General features: G+C 34.2%; 1 protein-coding gene and 1 pseudogene across 1 annotated transcript in view; one reads left to right on the forward strand and one right to left on the reverse strand.

The window, feature by feature from the left end:
• Window positions 1–13,133, forward strand: part of LOC149807634 (rho GTPase-activating protein 100F-like) — an 86,517-nt gene extending 73,384 nt beyond the window's left edge. Inside the window, exons 3-5 of the mRNA XM_089969013.1 lie at window positions 6,245–6,405; window positions 6,922–7,126; window positions 7,536–13,133. Coding sequence (XP_089825139.1) covers window positions 6,245–6,405; window positions 6,922–7,126; window positions 7,536–7,603 — 434 coding nt within the window. The 3' untranslated portion in view covers window positions 7,604–13,133. The remainder of the gene's footprint in view (window positions 1–6,244; window positions 6,406–6,921; window positions 7,127–7,535) is intronic.
• Window positions 13,134–17,168: 4,035 nt separating this feature from the next.
• On the reverse strand, window positions 17,169–18,921 carry LOC149807635 (uncharacterized; annotated as a pseudogene).
• Window positions 18,922–21,559: the final 2,638 nt, after the last annotated feature.

The raw sequence follows: 21,559 nt of genomic DNA on the forward strand, positions 1-21,559 counted from the left end.
TTTTGGAAAAAGTATCATCTCCAGTGGATAAATTTGCATTACTATAGCATTATAATGAAAAATAAAAACATTGAAACTGACAAACAAACAATTAAATTAAAATAAGTATATATTAAATCAGATATAATTAAATCAAAAATACATAACAAATGTCTTGTTTCAGTGCTTTGGTTAATCATAATTCTTCCAAGCATGTTTGACTAAATGGTCCAATGGTTTGAGAGATGGATTGATTCTTGAATACACATATAATTTCCTTGAAAATTGCATGACCTTATTTCAACACTCTCCTACCCATATTGACCATCTCTTTGTGTTTTCAAGACAATTAGACTATAAAAATCCCCGCTATATTCTTAAAGAATGAGCTACTTCAGACTTGTAAAAAGCAAATACTACCATGATTTGGTAGGTTTTTGGGTGAAAATGTACGGTTTTGTAGACCATCTTTGCATTATTGCTAAGTAGGAAAATTAACTTACTGTGTACTTCCTATTTTTTGGTGTCCAAGAAGAGCTATATATAACGTGTGTGTGTGTGTGTGTTTGTGTAAAACGCATCCAAAAATATATACACATAATGATTATGTATATTGCAAAAATGTATAAAGGCTTAAACAATTATCGGAGAGCAATGGAAAGTTTAATTGTTCCTTCATTTAGCCCCAAATATTAGCTATGTTTCTACTACCACACTAATGCTTTGTACCATTAATTAAACTATATGTATGGTTCAGCAATCCAATCAGAAAACAAATTACCTTCGACGACAAAAATATATGTTTAAGTTTAAATTTTTCAGTACACCCAGCTTACTCTGCGCCCCCTAGATGTGATCCCATACTCGGCTGTAACAAGTGGTCTATTTTTGCCTTTGCATTTGTTTGACTTAGATAATCAGATGTAACAAGTGTGTTTACCTTTTACTGGAACATTATATGGATTCTGGTTTTCAGCTAATCAAGAGGGATTATTCCCCCTCTTTGGCCATAATCACTAGATGGATTCCCTTAGTCTGCTTTAAAAAGTGTGTTTGTTTTCTTTGGCTCGCAAAATTAAATGGACTTGCTTAATGATTGATATGTAGTTTACGTGTGTTGACTTGTTAAGTTATTAACGGTCGTTGTCAATTGGATTCCATAACCTCAGAATTATATTTTAAACAATGGAATGAATGATATGGATTTCATTCTTTCCTTGGAATATAGCCAGTAAAATAGCCCCATATGATCCTGATTTGATAGATTCAAAGACGTAAATTATTTCATAACGCCAAAGCTTTCAGAGAGTTAATTTTCGATGAATTTTTGTGTTACTTAAGATCTACTGTTTTAAGACTGCCAAAATCGCTAAACCGGACCTACTAATGCGCATTCCTCCTCATCACATTAAATTTATTTGATGTGAAAAGATACATGTGCGTTAACAGTTAAGCCTAATTTGGTATAACAATCTTCACAGCGTATGAACATAATTTTGTAATTGGGGAACATATTGTTAAGATATAGTGTCGTCCAAAATCAGAAACCATTACTTGAACATCCTTTCTCACTTGCATCGTGCCAGAAAACGACTGATGTAAATACAGCAAGAAATTACTTTTCGTTGTGTAAGATCACGCTGCAACTAATTTCTGCACGTGATGCGTCCATTAGAAATGTATGTTCTATGATAGATACAGTTTGTTACGTTCACGGAATATAAGTGATAATGAAATAGTCATACTATTTGTAATGTTGAATTATTTTTTCTTTTATTAAAAAGTACATGTTTGTTCTTAGTCAGCTAAGTTAAACAACACATTTGACATGGCAAAGGGGTACGTCCTTAAGACCCAGACTTATTCTATTAAACGAGTTCTTTCGCCGACTCAGAACAAAATACGAATGCGGTTTTGTGTTTATTACATACCCCTTCTTTGGTGCTTTCTAAATATTTTTAGTTTTACTGTAAGGATGCAATTCTAAATGAACTCGGTTTTTAAATTAAGTTTGATTCACTGCGTCTAAAAATATCCACGAGTGGACGTCAAAGAAGAAACCTAAGTAATTATAACCTGGAGATGTTATATGGAAATACGAATTGAACAGCTATATCGAACGATTGATTAAACATGTAAGGTTAAATTTTTTACTCATACCCCATTTTTAATGAGCTAGCAGTGAATCCTGCTGCATACTTATGCTTTTTAGACGACTGTTTCATTGCTATGATGTAATTTCCCTTTTGAAAACTCGTCTGATCTATATTGCAGCATCTTGCCTATCGTTTGAATTCAGAGAGTTGAAATTTCATGCATTTGGTGGAAAGAAAAATATCTTGAAAGAAACGTTCCCAATTCTTGAAACCAGTCCTTTACTGAGTTTATTTCAAGATAAATTGTTTTTGAAAATTTTGATACATGTTATCAACTTATCCCACAGGATACCTATATTGACGAGTAACACTTTTGAATTTGAACACTTGGATGCTAGTGGCATGCCTTGTTTTATATTATCCTAGTCCTTGTACATCCTAATCCTTGTACATCCTAATCCATGTTCATCCTAATCCTTGTACATCCTAATCCTTGTACATCCTAAGTAATCCACGTACATCCTAATCCTTGTACATCTTAATCATTGTACATCACAATCCTTGTACTTCCTAATCCTTGTACCTCCTAATCCGTGTACATCCTTTGCGGAAATTGAGATAAAAAGTATGAGATATCGGATATGTTACAGAAACAACGTGTTGGCTTCAATCTTAAAATCTCAACTGTCATTCAGACAGCTTGTGATTTTTATTTACAAAATCGATATATTAAGAAGCATTCTAAATGTCATGCTCTTCCAAAATGTACAATACCTAATAATCGATTAATTCATTTTTCTTCCTCCGACCTTTTGAGCTTTCTTGTCAGATAATTTATATATTAGCAATAATAAACAACAAAAATGCTCCAAAATTAAGGCTAGGAAATTTAGGTCGAAATATAAATATGCTCATATTTTTGTCCAGATATTAAGCAATTTTATTTATGTGATTTTTCAAATCGGTATAACAAAAGAATATAGTGTAGATTATTTTTATCATACCATCTACTTCTAAAAATAAATAAGCAACAGAGCACTAGCAGTCCGTTATTGTTGTGCTTTTTCTCTTACATTAAACTCATTCTTCTTTCCAAAAGTATCAAAGCCTCAATACATTGTTACCTTCCATAGAACATGATATTTTTATGATTGTATACGTTGCGGAATATCAATAACTTAAATCATACCCTTTTCAGACAGACCCATTGAAGCATTTTAAAAGATTAGAGAATCTTTTCTGTGGGTGATTACATGTTCATCAATCCTGATGATTGATTTACTGAACATCATATGGAGAAGTTAAGCGTTGATAAAATATATACCTGCCAGTACCAATTTCCCGAAACTCTAGACAGTATCAATATTTCATGGAAGCTAGGATACCGTGTGCGTTCATAGAATGCAGCTCTGTTAGAATCACTCAATTCATCGAGCGCTTAAATAAAGTTTGCACCTCGAACTAAAACAGACATCGTGAAAGATATTGGGGAAATTGCTAAAGTACTATCTGATGAAATAAAACATCTCTCTCACTTTCATAAGTTTCTGATCCTGCTAATCAGATAGTTTTAATCTCCAATGAGTTTTTCACATCAATGGACAAAGAAATGGAAATCTCCAATGAGACAGAGACGTGCACAACTGTGTACTTTCTCTGCTACATGTGACTTTATAAGGCTTCCATTTAATCTGATTTCAGTCTTTGAATAATAATTCGGACTGACTTAACTCAATAATTATTGCTTTTGCATGAAATTAATCGCATAATTGATGAATAAATACGTTGTGTGAGTAATTAGGAACGTGTATCCTTCTTTTTAATAGAATAGTTTACTTTCACAAAACACGGCTTAGTTAATGATTTACAGGGACAGTTTCATAAATATAGGGATTTATTGAAAAAATCAGTTGTTTGTGTACACACGTACACACGTCATTACCATCAATTGCTCATATAAGCATTGCATGACTCGTATATTAATGGCCGGCAATTTTTTTTTAAAGATGTAACGAAATTATAACTTTTATTTTTAGATGTCCTTATTTTTGTTAAAATAACAACAATGGTTTACTAAGTGTTATAATATAAATACATGTGTATGAATGCTTCCGACCGCAAAACACGTCATACATAGCAAAATAGACAATAAAGGCATGGGAATTTGTAAAGATTTCTTCACCTTTACTTACCTTGAACTAAACTAATTAAGCATTAAATACATGTATTTAATGTACAGTTGTGTTAAACATCGATTTATATTTCCAAAGCTGCAAGGCCGCGCGAAGATCTTGTTTATTGTCCTTACATTTTTCCAATAAATTACCCGTGCGCCAATATTACCACTTGCCAATACATTTCTAGTTTCTTCCTTCAACAGAACTTTGCAGCTCCTGTGTAATTTTGATATGTGTGTATCAGACAAACTTTGTAAATGATCACGACCTTGTATGAAACTGCTTTTTTCTGCCTAAATCTGTGTTGAACTACATTGATGGCTGTGCCCTATTTATATTCTATCAATAACGGGAATTAAATCACTGAAACTGAAATAGTTTATTAAAATGGATATCTCCACCATAAGGGAGATCTGACAGCCACCAATATCAATGTGACCTTTTTTTAAGTGCTTGGTTTCGTGTTGTGAAAAATTATCGTTGGTCGTGTTTCGAATGACGTTTATAAATTTCAGAAATATTAAAGCTGTATTTTCATTGAAGAATCTAGAGGTCAACAGAACATGACCTTTCAACATATAATGTCAAATCTACTTTTAATTCCTCGTTGATAGTCCATTATAATCAATTTTGGGAACAATGTATCCATGGTGGCAACATTAGTCCATCTGTAATCTCTGAGCTTTTAGGAATCCGATACAATTATCAAAATTAATTTTACATATGTCGCTTGACACAACTTTACCAGAATTAGGCAGAAAATCATTCACGACGATTTGACATCTATAGTTTGACCATATGTTCAGAACGCACACTAAAATTGCATGCAGGTGATATTTCTTTTCTCGGCTAATCATTCACTAGTGTCATCTTTGCTATTGTAAAGCCCGCAGTATGTCGAGTAAAGAGTAGAGTTTATTGTCATTAGATTAGTCTGAACAGTCATGGGTTACCTACTGTCCGCGAGCTGGTTTTATCCGCTTGTTTAAATCATATTGCGTGGTCTTAAAAAAAAAAATTCGTTTTGTCGTGAACAAAACGCTTTGTGTCTGACAGGTGTGTTGTAAATATGTTTAACTATGACATCATTGGAAATTGTGTTGTTTGAAGAAGAAAAAAATGTTTTCTATGATCAAATAACATCTGCAAGAAACCACAAATATTTTGGCAATTATACTTGTACAGATTGTACATATTTTTATTGTAAGTGTTGGATGATTAGCAACGCATAAAATATGATGATACCCTAAATGTAGTGTAGAAAATTTCAGAATGAAGGATTGTGAATCAATATGGATTAGTCTTGAAGATCGAATTTCAGTTGCAAGAGCAGATACTAATTCTTTAATAGTATGGCAAAGTGTGTCGAAATAGACGACGCCTATTTAAGTAGATATCACTTTATGGACGGAGCTGAATATTATTTTATTATTTCGAACATGCTTATTTGTCACCGAAGTAGCAATAAAACAAGGCATTGTCTACTGTCATAAGAATACTTCTATATGGTCATGCTTGACAAAATACAAGGGAACAATATCGATAAATTTTCCCAAAAGAACATCGAATACCAAATTGCCAATAAAAACATCAGAAAGGTTAGAAACCTTAGGAAATTAATGAATAGACACTACTACTTAATTAGACACTTGGAATAAATCAAAGTAGATTGATCGTTGCAAAACAAGAACAAAATTTAATTGGCTTAGTTTTTTTGACCCAGTATCAAGAAAATCTAGGAGTACTGTCTAAAGGAAGAGAAGGTCAGAGAAACAAAGATACAAAGAGACCGTGCGAATAATAATAAGGTAGGTCAGGTTTATAAACCGAGATGACATCAAAGTATGCCACGGAACTTTGTTCCTTTTCTCGATGGAAGTTCAACAGGCATAATCATTTTGAGCCTGTTTAGTACTAAATCCTACTTTAATCATAAATATAATTCTTGTGTAACGGAAGATAACCTAAACACCAAAACATCCATTATTCCAGGAGTCCTCAAAGACTACCTTCGAGAATTGCCCGAGCCGCTTTTCACAAACGCTCTGTACCAAATGCTGCTGGACGCCCTGAGCGTTAGGCTTCCAAGTGACCCGGATGGAAGTGCCAAACTGATGCTTAGCATTTTAGAGTGCCTTCCAAAGGCAAACCAGGTAAGGCGCGGCACAGTTCTTCTGACAAGATTATTTGTTACGAAGCTCAATAAGTCAATGTATTTTGCTAAAATTTGGAATCAACATTAAAAAATGTGGCAACAAACAATGTTATATCGTACTCTGCTTGAACTCGACATGTACATCCTTACAATCGAAGATAATATGACCATCAGGTAAAAATAGCATATGGCGTTTTTTTTATTATTTACATCACACACTAATCTGCTTGAAAGACTCTTGGTAATATATATCAGACAAACATTTCGCTACTTTGAAACTGAATATTTAGAGTACAATTGTTCTAGTAGATTCACATGCGACTAATGTAGATTGTTCGAATCGTTTCGGTAATAGCACAAAAGTACTTATATATCTAGGTCAATCTATAAAGTGTATATACTAACCGATTTTAAACATTGTTTCAAAAGTGACTCTAGTTCTTCGCGTTTAAGTATCCTGCTGAAATAAAAACGTTGTCGTTTAGTTCATTCCAACTTTTGTTTAAATTTTCAGGAAACTATGGCAACGATTTTGAACCATCTTCGCAAGGTAGCATCCAACAGTGATAAAAACAAGATGACCTTGGATAATCTTGCCGTCTGCCTTGGTCCTGTGTTGCTTTGTCCCTCACCTACCTCCTCCGATAATGCTGCATTAGAGTTCAAGAAACATATAGAAGTCCTAAAATATCTATTAGAAATCTGGTCGCAACAACCCGGTACTTGCCATTTGACTTAACAGATCACACTCATGATTAACATTCCACAGTCAAACATAAAATTAACCGGTACTATCTGTATTGCCCTGCATTAACTGTTAAGAACAAGTGGGCATATTGGTTCTCATTCTTATGGCGCGTTTTAGGCGGACAGGTACGTACGTCCATCCCAATGCTAGTTCTCCAGTATAATTTAAAAATAAAAACACAAATGTATTCTGGCGAAGTCCCCCCTAAGCATATTCTCAATGATAAGGTTGGTAGCAAACATATTTGTTGTCTCGACTTTTTACAGACATAATCTCAAATTATTATACATAGTCCTGACAAGTGGTTTGAATTCTTCTTTCGCCATTATTATTATTATTATTATTATTGAGGTGATGCATTTAGTTTTTTCCCATTTCAGAGGCATCTTTACCTAGAAGCGGCTCTATATCTCCAAAGTCAGACATCTCCAATAGAGATAAGTGCTGAAGATTGTGGGTTTTCTCAACGACAGGATAAAGCATATATAATAAAGGAACCATGATAATGACAGGGACGAATTACACAAGAACTGCTACTGACTATGTGGAATGGATTTTCAAGGTCATTGAAATTGTCTACCACATGGAAGGCTACTTAGTTACAGCAGGCTACAGGATGGTATGCACAAATGATTTGATGCTTGAAGAATCGATGTACAAGAAAAGAAGCATGGCTAGATAAACATAACATCCTCTGTTATAAAAGATGCGCTTAGATTTTTTCCAAACAAAATTAGAACACTCATGATCAGTTTGGTGCAAGACATGTATCTGTACTGTTTTGCTTTGGAAATATATTAAAAAATATAGTACAACAGCTTAAAGAAGAATCCGTGCAAAGTCATGATTTGTTGCTGATGGTTACAGAATGCAACTCTTTCAAAGTACGTTGAACGCTTTCTTCTGTTATAGATGTTGTTTTCTTTAAATCTGTCAAATTCGGGTGCAGTTTGATGCACGTCATAATTTTTGACGAGGTGATCCTTTTTTAACACTTTCAAAGATTATTGAAGGAAAGCGCATACTCTAAATTCAGTTTAATAAGACGAATAAACGCTTACCTCAGAAACCATACCGTGACTTCAAAAAAGTATATTTTTGTCCGCATTCGAATGCTTGAACTCATCTTTATAAAAAAAATGGACTCAAAATTGGATTTTAATGTTAATGATGAAATATCCTCTAATGCAAAGTTTTGAGGCATGTCATTTTTCTTTAGAATGATGTTTTGATTTTCTGAAATACAATGGTTTGGCTATCGATACAGTACTTTATCACAAAATATAAGCTTCATTCATATTATCAGTTGTTAGTGCAAGTATTATTTCAAGAAATAAATGGGGGCCCCGAGAGGTCGAGTGGTCCAAAGCGCTCACCGTTACTTTCACTGCCATCTCACCTCAGTCTGCGTGAGTTCGAGTCTCGGTCTCGGCCAATGTGCGTACGTGAGAAAGCTTGCCAGTAGCTTCTCGTGGGTCTGTGCTTCTTTCTTGGGTTTACCCGGGTTTGTCCTCCACCTTTTAAACTGGCTGCAATGTATAGCCTATCTTGTGCTGAAAAATGGCGTTTAACCCTACAACAACAACAAGAAATAAAAACCAACAGAATAGTTTAAATAGTGCAAGGGAAGTAATCTCAAGCGTACAAAGCCTCAAATTCGTATAAACCAGAAATCAGGTTGCTTTGTGTTTAAAGTCAAAAGCAGAAGTGTGAGAGACTAAACAAATCAAACAATTATAATTTTTATTTGATTTGGCTGGCACATTCAGATTAATTCATTGAGACTTGAGGCTATTTTAATGGTAGATTATGTTACACTGCATCAATGTCTGTGATTAATTTCAACATTTGTGGCATTTATTTTCCACTCATGCATCTCTTCATAACTTTCCTTGGAGCTTTCATGTTGATTCCTTTGCTTTTTATAAGTTACCCGAGAGCAAAACTTTGATTTAATCTGATTTTTACTGCAAAGAGTGCTTTTAAGTGTTTGTTTTTATTTTTGCTTTGCAATCAAGAACTTGGTGATGCAGCGCAAATTTCGCATAGAGTTAAGAAGTACTGAATTCTTTTGATAAATTAACATTGTGGTGCATTTACTTGCAGCTGTTAATTCCCATGATATTCTCTCTTTGTTTAGAACAAGGCACATAACCAGGGCTGGCGCCAGACCCAACCAGACTATCTGGCGCCCTAGGCAAGGTTAGATTCCGGCGCCCCCCCCCCCCCCCCGCAAATATCAATTTCAACATTTATAAACAATAAAAAAAATTAAAAAATGCGCCCCCTGAAATCAGCGCCCTAGGCGGCTGCCTAGTTTGCCTATATGGTAGCGCCGGCCCTGCACATAACCTTTGCACATGCTCAAAGTTTGCTTCTTAATATCCATTAGATGCAATGTTTGTCCGTTTTACATTATCTGCGAATTCATGCATTCAGTTTAAGGCATTAACCTGAAGCTGTCAAAGTTTTATGTTGATCACTGTAACTTTACTTCTGTTGTATATCACTGTAACTTTACTTCTGTTGTATGGTAAGATATGTGATCCATGATAACACTCTAAATACACACTCTGCTGGCAAAATGGTATGTATTTTCACATGTGTCAATAATATACCACACAATTTTTAATAAGCTATTTTTTATCATAAGTCCTTCAAATACTGGTTTTAGTTTCTAATTAGATCCAGTCCTAGTTTCAGATTAGATGCAGTCCTAGTTTCAGATTAGATGCAGTCCTAATGTTCGCTCCTATTCTTAACCATATCTGAATTTATTCTGGGCGAAACGAGTTGAGTTTTATATAACGAGTCATTATCTTATGTATGTGCTGTCTTGTTTTCGGACATTTCAAAGTATATCATAGTATAGTTCTGTTAGTAAATTCATCTTTTATAATTCAATAAAATTACCATTTGAAATATTTAATATCTACCTTCAGTAATTATGTGCGTGAGAATTATATATGATCTTCTAAGTTGGATATATTTGTCGTGCACATGTCAATACATTCCTGAAGATTTTTAGTTCTGGCTGTATAGTTGATAACATTTTAATGCTTCAATAATAACTGGAAACACGAAGTATTTCAAATCAATTTTTTTTCAAGTGCCGTTATTGCTCTTGTATATTTTAATCAAAATGATTTCATTCAGTTATATCAAGGAGACGAGAAGGTAGAACAGGAGAGGTAACTCTTCCGAACATCATTCTGAAAATGTTACATCCTGAGCAAAGCACAAAACGAAGCCCCCAAACACGCGCGTGCGTTTTTTGTGTATATATGTCTGATCCGATATGATCAGTTCCACTGTGTTAAAAACTGTAGTCAAACACACCTAAATTCAACGGATATCCATTATTCGGATCAATTAGAATACATCCGAGCTGAATATCCTTGATCTTCTCTATTGCCTAAACATATGTGGTACGTTTTGATATCTGATGAGGTAGTTGTTTAAAAAGCGTGTTTATAATGAGAGATCTTGGCTGCCGTGTGCGTGATGGACTAAATGTTAGAATTTATGAAGCACACTAGGGTTTTTAAAGAAAAATATGTTGTGTTTTTCTCGGTTATCATTTGTTCCATTTCGTCGGCTGACACGTATACCATACATACAATTTGCTAACTTTGTTCAAAACATTGATTTTTTTTTATTTTGGTTAGTTATACTTTTATCGAGCATTGATCTAGATAGGTGATAATATTCTAATTTATTTTCATCATTTCACTCTAAGACCACTGCATTGCCAATATTTATCCAACCATCATAGTTCCCGCAATAGTGTAACTTGAATTTCAATAATATGTACCTCTTCTTCGTCTCCTTTAACGACGGTTCGTTGATTAATATGTTTTTCATAATTTTGAAATGTGCGTATCCATGACGTTATGTATTATTTCTACACAATTACGATCGGTATTGTCTTGTCTAACGTAAAGAGCAGAATACAATGTTCTTAAGCGGAGACTGTTTCTTTTGTGCATTCCGTAGGTTAAATCCAATGAAAGATATGCTCTCTATTGTACTTGTATCGTACACCAGTCAAATGTCTATGTGACGTTATCTGTAAATTGACGAACCTTTCATAACTAAATATAATTTAACTCGTGATTAACAAGTGATTTTACAGAAAAAAAGCATCCTGTTTGTTTGAACTTAGTATGGCTAATTTGCATATTTTATTGATACGCATGCTCACACAATTGTGTCTAAAACATTACTAAGTATGAGCCAATGTTATGTTTACTCTTTTATTTGTTCTTGTTTATTTAGTTACGAATCTGACAACGTCGAAGTGACTGGATTGTAGAAGAAATGCTTGATAACAGTAGGCAGAATTAATATTAAATACAAATTATACTACCACACAGGTTAGGAATTTTTTAATTCGTATGCTATGGAGATTAGAACCGAGGTCCGCGGGTAAACGGCACCCACCAGTCCATATTCCAACACGATTAAGCATACAACACCAAGTGACGTAAGTGAGTCGGTGTTAGATGCACTCGTGTGTAGCAGACACACTCGCATGACGACCTAATAATTGGTTCTCATCTGTATACACAGTCATTCCGGATTCCATTGAAAGAAATGAATATATATATATTGCTAGTGAAATTAAAGACGCAAACGCTGATCAATATTTCGTATGTTTTCCAAGACTTGAGGTCACACTAAATGATGGCTTTTTGCTACAAATGTCACTGGCATAAATGTGTAAAGTTTGTTTATATATTTAAAAATGACTATTGGAAGCGTTCACCTACTATTTTGTATTTTAACCATAACTAAGTTCGATGATTTTGGATCAGTCAGAGAGCTGTAACTCGTACTGGCCGTTCAAAGGGACGTAGTGTTTTAACCATGTCCAATCAACAAATAGGTGCTGCTTCGCATGGGTGTTACAAACGCGGTGTGTACGGTTTACCTTGTCCACCTCAAGCATAGTGTATGCGTTCATATCAATACAGCTATTTTTTCTGGTGGACTACTACTATCAAAAATGAGTGCCCTTAAAATCTGAATTTATGGAGTTAATGGTTTTTGTGCAATTTTAGAAAGTATCAACAACAATAATGCAACAACAATAATACGCACATCAGCTAAAATAAATGCACGATGAATATTACGTAAAACAAAAGCATTTGAGCGTATGCTAGATTGAAAAAGGAAACGAATTTGAGCACTGAGTATTCATCGTTGTCCTACCCATACAGTGTTCTGCCCAGTCTGATTTTAAACTAAATTGGATATATCAAACTTAATGTTCTGCATCAAGAACGACCTGCTTTGAAAGGGTCTTCACGGTGGTATACAGATATTGATATTTTGAGGTATTTTGATTATAGAACTATATGTACTACTAAGGTAATGGGTATTTACATGCTCAGGAAATGAAATAGCAGTACATGCAGAGAACTCAGTAGATAAAAGTTGACTGTAATGTGTTATTACAAGGTAACATATTTGCTTAATACATAGTTGTCACTCGAATGTTTTATCTATAACACAAATGAAGCTTTCAAAGAAATGTAATCGAGTTATATTTGTGATTAATTGTTTTTACCAATGTTACTTTGATCAATTTGCATCTGTACTGTTCAACATGAATGCCCATAGTAAGATTGTCTTATACATGTATATATTTGTGATATGTGGCCTGTATAGATTATATTACAAAGAAACGTTAACAGTTATAATGAGATTATTTATAAATATATCAAGTTTCAATGGCATCTGAAGGGTTGTGAAATCATATGTTTAACGTGAAAAGGATATTGTGCTAGTATATGTTAATGAGTAGATAATATAGTAAACTTGTCGGTAGACGATATTAGTTAATATTTCCACAAATATTTATGTCAGCTACCGAGAGTTGATTGAAAGGTTTTGCAACAAAATGTGTTTTTATATTATCAATGAAGAATGGCAAACACATGGGTGCATAGTAGATTATAATTTGTCTAAATCATTTGCCTTGTTGTTTTTATTCTTTAAGTGATTTACCAAGTTGAGTTAATTTTATTCGTTCGAATTATACATATTTGTTTTAAACAAATACAAACAACCTTGAACGGTAAAGCATACAACCGTCCTGTATACGACAGTGCAACATATAGGCACCAGGCAGCACTATCACACACGTTCATTCTTCTGGTTGCCAAGGACTTTGGCTGCCAGTGACATTGACATTTTACCTTTTTAACATTTTACCAATAAAGTGTTTTCTTTAAGTGCAAAATATTTGAAGTCACTAAAGATATAGATTCAATCTCAACTTTCAACAAAGAAATTTATTCCTGTTTTAGTAATACTGAGTATCACGTTATTAGTCAAAAAGCAAAAGGCCGGCCTCCTTACATATCCAAAGGGTAATCTTCACGAAGTTCACTGAAACCAAAAGGTGTGTGATAAATATTATCATACAGAAATTACGCGTTCCTTCTTGGTATTGCTTTTACCTTAACCTGTAAACACATTTTATTCAGGAGTTACATGACAATCACGTTGTCGTGACCGTTATTTTTTCACATCAATGCTAAATAAAAAGCTTTTTTTCACAAAACGCGGAGACTATACCCTAGTGGTGCTTAAGGGCAGGTGAACTAGCATTAAAGTTATCATGTGGAAAACAATACAGAAAGACCGACAGAAATGCTACATCTTAAGACCAGCGCATAAAAACTCCATCAAATGTATATTCCTCAAATAAGACAAAACACTACACATTTATAATATCAGCTGTATGCCTTTATTTCCTTTTTCAAGAGCAGTAATACTAGGGATACGAGAAATTCAAAACAAAATTTATTTCATAAGTTAAGTTACAGAAAAACAAAGTAATAATAATTAAAATGGATTGATCGTAAAATCAATAGAAATTACTACACTGCAATGATTTCGCATTATCAAAGATAAATGAGCAAATCGTTTGAAAGGATAAGATGAATAAGAGATTATGAATTGAAATTATAACATGTAAAAATCATGAACTGATAATTGACTTCTACACCTTTCCTGACTGTTTGCTAACGTGATAATGTCTTTGGGTATTGCAAGAGTTATTTCTAAAGGTTGACTATTATACAAGCAAAAACTCAATCTGTTTAATTTGCAATATACTTTGCTAATTAAATGGCAATGATGTTTATATTTAAAATCAAATATGTTGGAATATTCTCCCATGCAAATTAACTACCCCGTTAACAAACATCGCTGAATTTATTCTTAATTTCGTTTACTAACATATTTTGATAGCTTAGTCAACAACCTTCCATTTATAGAATAAGGACACTTTTCCTTTACAAAAACATCAATATTCAGACAAGTAAAAGAAATAAATTGTAATATTACATTCAGTTTATAAGCATTTTAAGCATTCTTCAACCATATCAAAACAAAAGATGTATGTCTAGTAGGCGATATTTTTGAACTGGGTTAAACGGAAGTCTCATTTCTTAATGAAATGAATTCCGAACAGCAAAGATTCAGCGACATCCTAGTAAACTTTAGTTACAAAGAGCTACGAAATTTGCTATGTACAGTGCAAAGCGATACCGGATTCAGTGTATAATATTTAACTTTTCTACAAGAGTCACTATCAAGATCTGTATATCAGAATAAGAAGATAAAGCCGAAATCGGAGAAGTCAAGAACAAAAAACAAAACAGAAGTGAGAGTAAATTATATTTTTCTCCACCGTCTTTTTCTGAGTTTCTAAACTGCAAGACACCATCTCCATTGACAACAATGTGAAGTTCCACGCAGTCTGAAGATAGAGGCATTACATCAAGACTTTGGGCTACACAAACATATTAATAGTATGCTTAAGATAGACCACACACAAAATTAACGCTGGTATAATTACATAACGCGTGTAATACAGACGGGACAATTAGACAACAGGGTGCCCCGTTGCAAAAGGAAGGAGTAATATGACTCTTTCATGAAGTTTCCTACACCGCAATCAGGATAATGTTAAACAATGTTATAAATATACAAATTTAGCTTGATTTACTCCTAACTGAGGTAAGTTTAATTAAGAGTAAAATATATTAAACTGAAAATTTTCAATATAGCCACTTAATCTTAAATCTCATTACAACCTCATGATCAAGATTCAGGCGTAGTGCCAAAACCCCTACAAAAGTGCCCTCGATACTTCCATGGAATAATTTTTGGAAGGAAAGTTATGAACATAGTACTGCAAGTTTAAAAACATTGCTTGCAATATGGAATATATGCTATAAATTGTTTATGTGTGCTGCCGATAATTTAAGATTAGGGAAGAACTCATCATTCCCTGGAGCAAACTCTCGATGTAACATGTTGACTCCTCCTTCACACGGATGTATACCACTAATGCTCTGAATAGTATACTTCTTAAACTATTGTCTGAGAAGGCTACATTTCGGCTATAAATGCATCTTACTCACTTATCCCTCCCAAACGTAAACATTTTATATGACAGCTGATGCAAATTTTGCATCATATTTCATAAGGTACGAAAACTGGTTCTGGAGTCTACGTTCCAAAATAGTTTTAAAGTTTCTTTATAGCAACTTCTAGCCATTATCTAAGTTATGAGCGATCATATTTCAAACTTTGGAAACTAAACTAGAGGAAACGGTCAATAAAATGGGGTCGTGACTTTAACTCTATATCAGTATGACTTGGATGATCCAAGTGTCGTAACTTTAACGCACTGTAACAGGAGATGTCACGGGCAGTCAAACTCTACCACTAGAGCAGGAACTCTCAGACACATATTAATTGAGCTTGGATGCAGTAGTGTTCTACAGAGGGATGGGGGCGGACGGACGACGCGGTTGCCGCTGTCGCCAGAGGGGTTTTTTTTTTGGGGGGGGGGCAAAACCTTTTTGGGCACAATCATAGCCCCGGGCGACATTTACCTTTAGTATGCCTCTGCTTGGATGATCCAATGGTCTTTCATCTCATCTGTATCTTAAATTATGAGGAAACGTGGATCTAAGAAAAGCTGATAAGATAGGACAAAGCTATGAATTCAAAAACGTCCATTATTGCTATCTCTGTAGTATATTAAATCCATACCCAATACGTCAGGAAAGTCTGAAATGTTAAAATAATATAAAATAATAAAACTATACTTTCAAAATGAAGCAGCCAAAAGCTATCAACATTAGTATATTAGATGTACCCTCACACCATATTGTACAATACCATGAAGTGGTTTGCTTGATAATTCTGAATCTAAGCGAGTTTTAATATAGAAAACAACACGACAAAAATATTTTATGAAGCACAATTTTTTTAGCATCATCCGACTGGAGCACGATAGCATTCGGCGAAACCACAAATCGTTGTTTTTTTTTCTTGGGAAAACTCTGAGCGAATCTTTCATTCCATTATTCATACTGAAAATAAAAATAAATTCCATCAATGTATGTAAATGAATACAAAAATAATCCGAGAGTAATATGTGTAGAGCTAGTAGCATTTAGGATGTTACTTTTTATGCGATGGTGGAATAAGTTACACATTAAGAATGTACAATCTATCGCAGAATCATGCTAGAAATGAACAGTATTTGTTACAGTTTTCCTGACGTTCATTTAGCGGTTTTGCATCCAATTAATTCACTTAAAAAGTCATATTACATAATTGTTTTGAATACTTACTGTAAACCTTTTGTGAGACCCACCTTGGTATGTTCATATATGAAGAAAAATCAATTAAATTAAACACCAGAAAAATCTTTAAATATTAAGTGACTCATGCAAGTGTCAGCCTGCTTAACGATCATGCGCATGTAATTTCCATAAAGAACGTAGTTAAAATTATATTGTATATGACCATTACCATGTACCGTTGTTAACGTTGTGACGCAGGACTACTTTGTTTTACAGAAAACGTTGCAGAGTGAAAAAATCGTTATAGTCTCGATTCGCAAAACTTTGAAGAGAGAAAAATCGGTTATATAAAAAACATCTTGTGATATGTTCTACAATTTGTTTATTCTACCTTATTTATTGATCATCAATTTCCTCGATATGCTTGGAAATCTTTGCTCTGACTGGTTCATAATGTTGTGCATTTCCATTCACGAGAGCTTCGGACTCCAGGCACTCGTGTATCTCCCACAGTCCTCCTCGTCTGACAAGGTAACACATTATGACATCCTGAGAGTGCATGGCATGATCAAAGGTTGTCTCACAGAGGTCAGTATCCTGCATGGAAGCCTCATAGAACTGAAGACTGGGGTTTAAGAAGGCAGACAAATTTGGAGACTTCCAGGAACTCAGTGTGAAGTATACGTGGATTATGTTGGAGGGCACTTGCTTCAGGTAGACATCTATGGTTTGATGTCCTTTCCTTCCGCCTGAGCTGATAACTTTCTTCTCGAAATGCTTGACAGATTTTTTGCAGATAGTATTCTTCACTCGAATGGTTCCAGTCAATCAGTTGCACAAACTCTGTCTTGTTGAAGATGAAGTAAAAAGCATCCAGAAAGTCGGGGTTGGACTCTGGAAAGTCCCAGGATTGGTAAAAAAACAACATGGTTGAGATCTTCAGTCACACAATACAGTGGTATGGAGATAGATTATTGAATTCTTCGTTACAAAGTGATCCTTCAAACGTGGTTCTTTGCCATGTTGTTGAAAAAATTACTTTGGTATTTGCTGATACGTGATTTACAAATAAACGTTTTTTATTAAAGGAAAATATGGCTAACTTGCTACATATGCACACAGGCAACAATAATTTATTTTCAGAATGTCAATCTTTATTCCATTCCATTGAATCTAAATTGCATTAATATTATCCTATCCATATATCATACAGACAGTCGCCTAATCGGATATTTTCTGTCCCAAGTATCTCCTAATTAGATGAGTTAATTTATATTTTCCCGCTTCAGTTCGACAATGTGAGATGATTTCTCATCTCAGTAGCAGGCAATTAAAATTTACGACCAATAATGATTGTATAACGTATAAGTGTTGTAAAACACGTGCTTCATAACAATGCTATTAAGCTAGCGGTAAAATATCATTTCATGAAAATGAACGGAGAAATCTTGACCTTTTATATACGAAAATTAAGAGATAGGATTGTATGCACATGGAATGGCAGTGATAATACATATTACGGTCCAGACGTGAAAATGTTCGGGATGGTTGTCATTTATCGTGAAACAGACCCTCTTAAACTTAGAAAGGCAAATTGTATTGTCTTACACAGGAATGAGATTGACGAGAGAAGAGAACATAAAAATAAATTCGTCATAGAAGTCATTATTGCGCCCCTTGAATTAACAATGACCACCATATTAAAATTCGGTAGACCTTGTCAATGCGACATTCAAAAGATTAGGAATGAACATTATGAGAATGCATTGTTTGATCACTCTACATTTGACAATGGTTGCAAGCATAATGTTTTGACAAATACGTTTCAAGTAATTTGTTTTCAATTTAATAGAAAGAAACACGCCCGTAATGAAAATTTATATACTTTATGACTTATTTGCATCCTTGTAAAGTTAAATTTATAAAGAAAATAATTACGTTTAAATGTATTGATTAGAATCTTCACCTTCAATCTCAAGCCATTAAAAAGCAATGTCTGTTGTTTTGGTTCTACTGAAAACTGCTTCCGGACTGCCTCCTTCAAAACCTGGATAGTCATGTCATCTTTAAATTCAACCCACATGGAATCTCCATTCATGGTGGAGACACAAATCACATCCTTGTCAACGCTGGTTGCTTTTTCTGATTTTCAGCCAAAACTTCACTATAATTTAGAAACATCTTGTCCAGTATTGCCTTGAACCACTTCAAGTGCATGTTGTTTAAGTTCACTCCTTTGCCGCAGGCATGATGGGGACAGCGGCCCTTCTCTGTGGTAATCATAACAACACACTAAAAAGGTATCACTAGAATTGAGCAAATGTTAACTGCATTCATTAAAAATAATCATTAGGACCTGAAAAGGAAAGAAACATTTAATTTAGTCAGCCTTCCGACGTTTGTGAAGGTAACAAAAGCAAAAAAGCATGATTTGGCCGGTTATCGAAAGGTATTTTGCGCCAAACTTTCCGGATATTTGATTCAGATAAAATATTTCCGGACGATGCAACATGGCATATTCTGATTTTTGGATATCTTGCAGCCTGACAGAAATACAATAGTTTTGAATCAATTGTATTAAAATGCAGAAAAAGAAGAAAATATATCAAGAACTTAATTAGCCTTGTAATAACGTGAACATTGTATTTTAATTAAGCATTATGCACTAACAGCTAATTAGTTTATACCTGTAAAGGAAATCAGTAAAGACATCGCTTTTCGGGAATGCTTATTTCAACAAATTTCTTTCTTAAATGCGAGAACCATCAGATTCAAATATTTTTTTTTACGAATACACCTATTACTTACAAGTATAAGTTGTAGCGTGGTAGCATAGCTTTTGAATTTATTCAAAACTTCAGATAGATGCAAACAAAAATTGATTGCATAGTGGTTGCTTTATATTGTTTTCTATACCCAGAGAACGTGCTGTGTTATAATAAGGACACATATGGATGGTTTGACCATGTTGAATTTGTAGGCACTGACACCACAACTGTAGTAATGATCAATCTGTCTTGAAAAGAATTGTAAATTAAGATACGTCTTGACAGTTTTCTTAAGAAACGTGTTTGATATGTATCCATTCAAGATGACACAAGAAGCAATGATGAAGCATACGATGGTACTCCTGGTCGGCCAGTTGTAAGGAATGTGCTAGATCTCGGTGTCCTACCTATTCAAATTCTAACATTCACCGTATTTAAAATGAAAATCAACATTCATATTAGTTTACTACACTCTCATTTCAAAGTCTGCATGGCAATCCTGATGTGGATAATACATATTCAGTTTTGTATTTCTGGAAATGGTCTGTGAATCTCAAAATGTCTTATAGTTCACCTTAAGTGCACAGAAGTAGTAAATTTTATCAGAAGAACTCACCAACATATCAGAAACATCATTCTAAACTATCTGCGAGCAATTTATTTCCAGAGCAACAACTGATATTTTTTATTATTTTATGTTTTGAAATATAAACATTTAACAATATATGCCAAAGTTTATTAAATTGGCTCTAACAAACAAAATATTGATTTAATTCAGAAATTTTTTTCAGACAGATTCGAATATAAACTCAACAATATTTTTTCTCTGACTTTTCTGGAGATAAGCTGACCAGTTGTTGTTGTGGGGTTTAACGCCATTTTGCAGCACATGATAGGCTATACATGGCGACCAGTATTAATGGTGGAGGAAGAACCAGAGAAAACCCCGGAAAGAACCACCGACCCACGAGAAGCTACTGGCAAGCTTTTTCACATACCCACATTGGCTGAATCTTAGACTCGAACCGCCGCAGACAGAGGTGAGATGGCAGTGATCCGTAACGAAGAGCGCTGTAGACCACTCGGCCACTAAGCTGACCAGTAAAGATGTTATTTGCATTATACAGAGAGCAGTATTAAAGCCTAAACAGAAAATAAAATGTGTATTGAGTTCCTAATGAGTTCAACGTTTGACTTTCGTATAGCATGAAATGTGTGATCCGCCCGCTTCCTGAAAGTTCATTAACTTTAAACATTCCAGTCATTTCATCCGAATGCAAATATTTCCTAAAACAAATCAACACAGCCTATGCTGTTTTTTTTATTGGCTCTGCCCATGTTTTAGCTTAACATAAGCAAGATAGTCTTGGTGCATCTGAACTTGCAAGTTATCAAAAGATTAGGAAGATGCAGAAATGAATAAATAAATTTAATTATAGTACAAGTAATACCTAAAAAAAAGTAGCTATATATTACGCTGAGACCCAGTACTAGAGGTATCTGTTTTGTGTGTGCGTACTTTCAGGAGTCAGTGCATTCACGATACAGCGTAATACCAACTACGCAGTTTATTCTATTTTTATTTATTCGATGTCATATAGTTTGGTTGTTGATCTGCCTGAAGAGACACTCCACATTGGAAATATATTAGAACTCAAGATGAAGAACTTATTTAATTCGGTGATATTATCATCAGAAGGACAGAATCGGGTTCCAATCGAAAGCTCGTTTCAGACTATAATACATGACTGTATAAGTTTTGATTTCAGTCATAGAATAAGACATTAACTGTTGTTACCACTCTATAATTTTAAACATAAAAGAGCGGAAACCAACACGTTTTGTCAAATTAACAAATAATGTATTTCCCCAGAACAAAAAGTGAAAATTTAATAAAAACGTTCAGTATCGTGAATTAAATCAACGATAGTCCTAAACCTTTTATCATAAGTCTACATGTATAACTGAATTCAAGTGGTATACAAAATAAATTCCAATACTGAAAGGGTGCCTTTAGTC

The sequence above is a fragment of the Sinohyriopsis cumingii genome, chromosome 1 (genome assembly GCF_028554795.1).
Source record: "Sinohyriopsis cumingii isolate HCF-2022 chromosome 1, ASM2855479v2, whole genome shotgun sequence".
NCBI lineage: Eukaryota > Metazoa > Mollusca > Bivalvia > Unionida > Unionidae > Sinohyriopsis > Sinohyriopsis cumingii.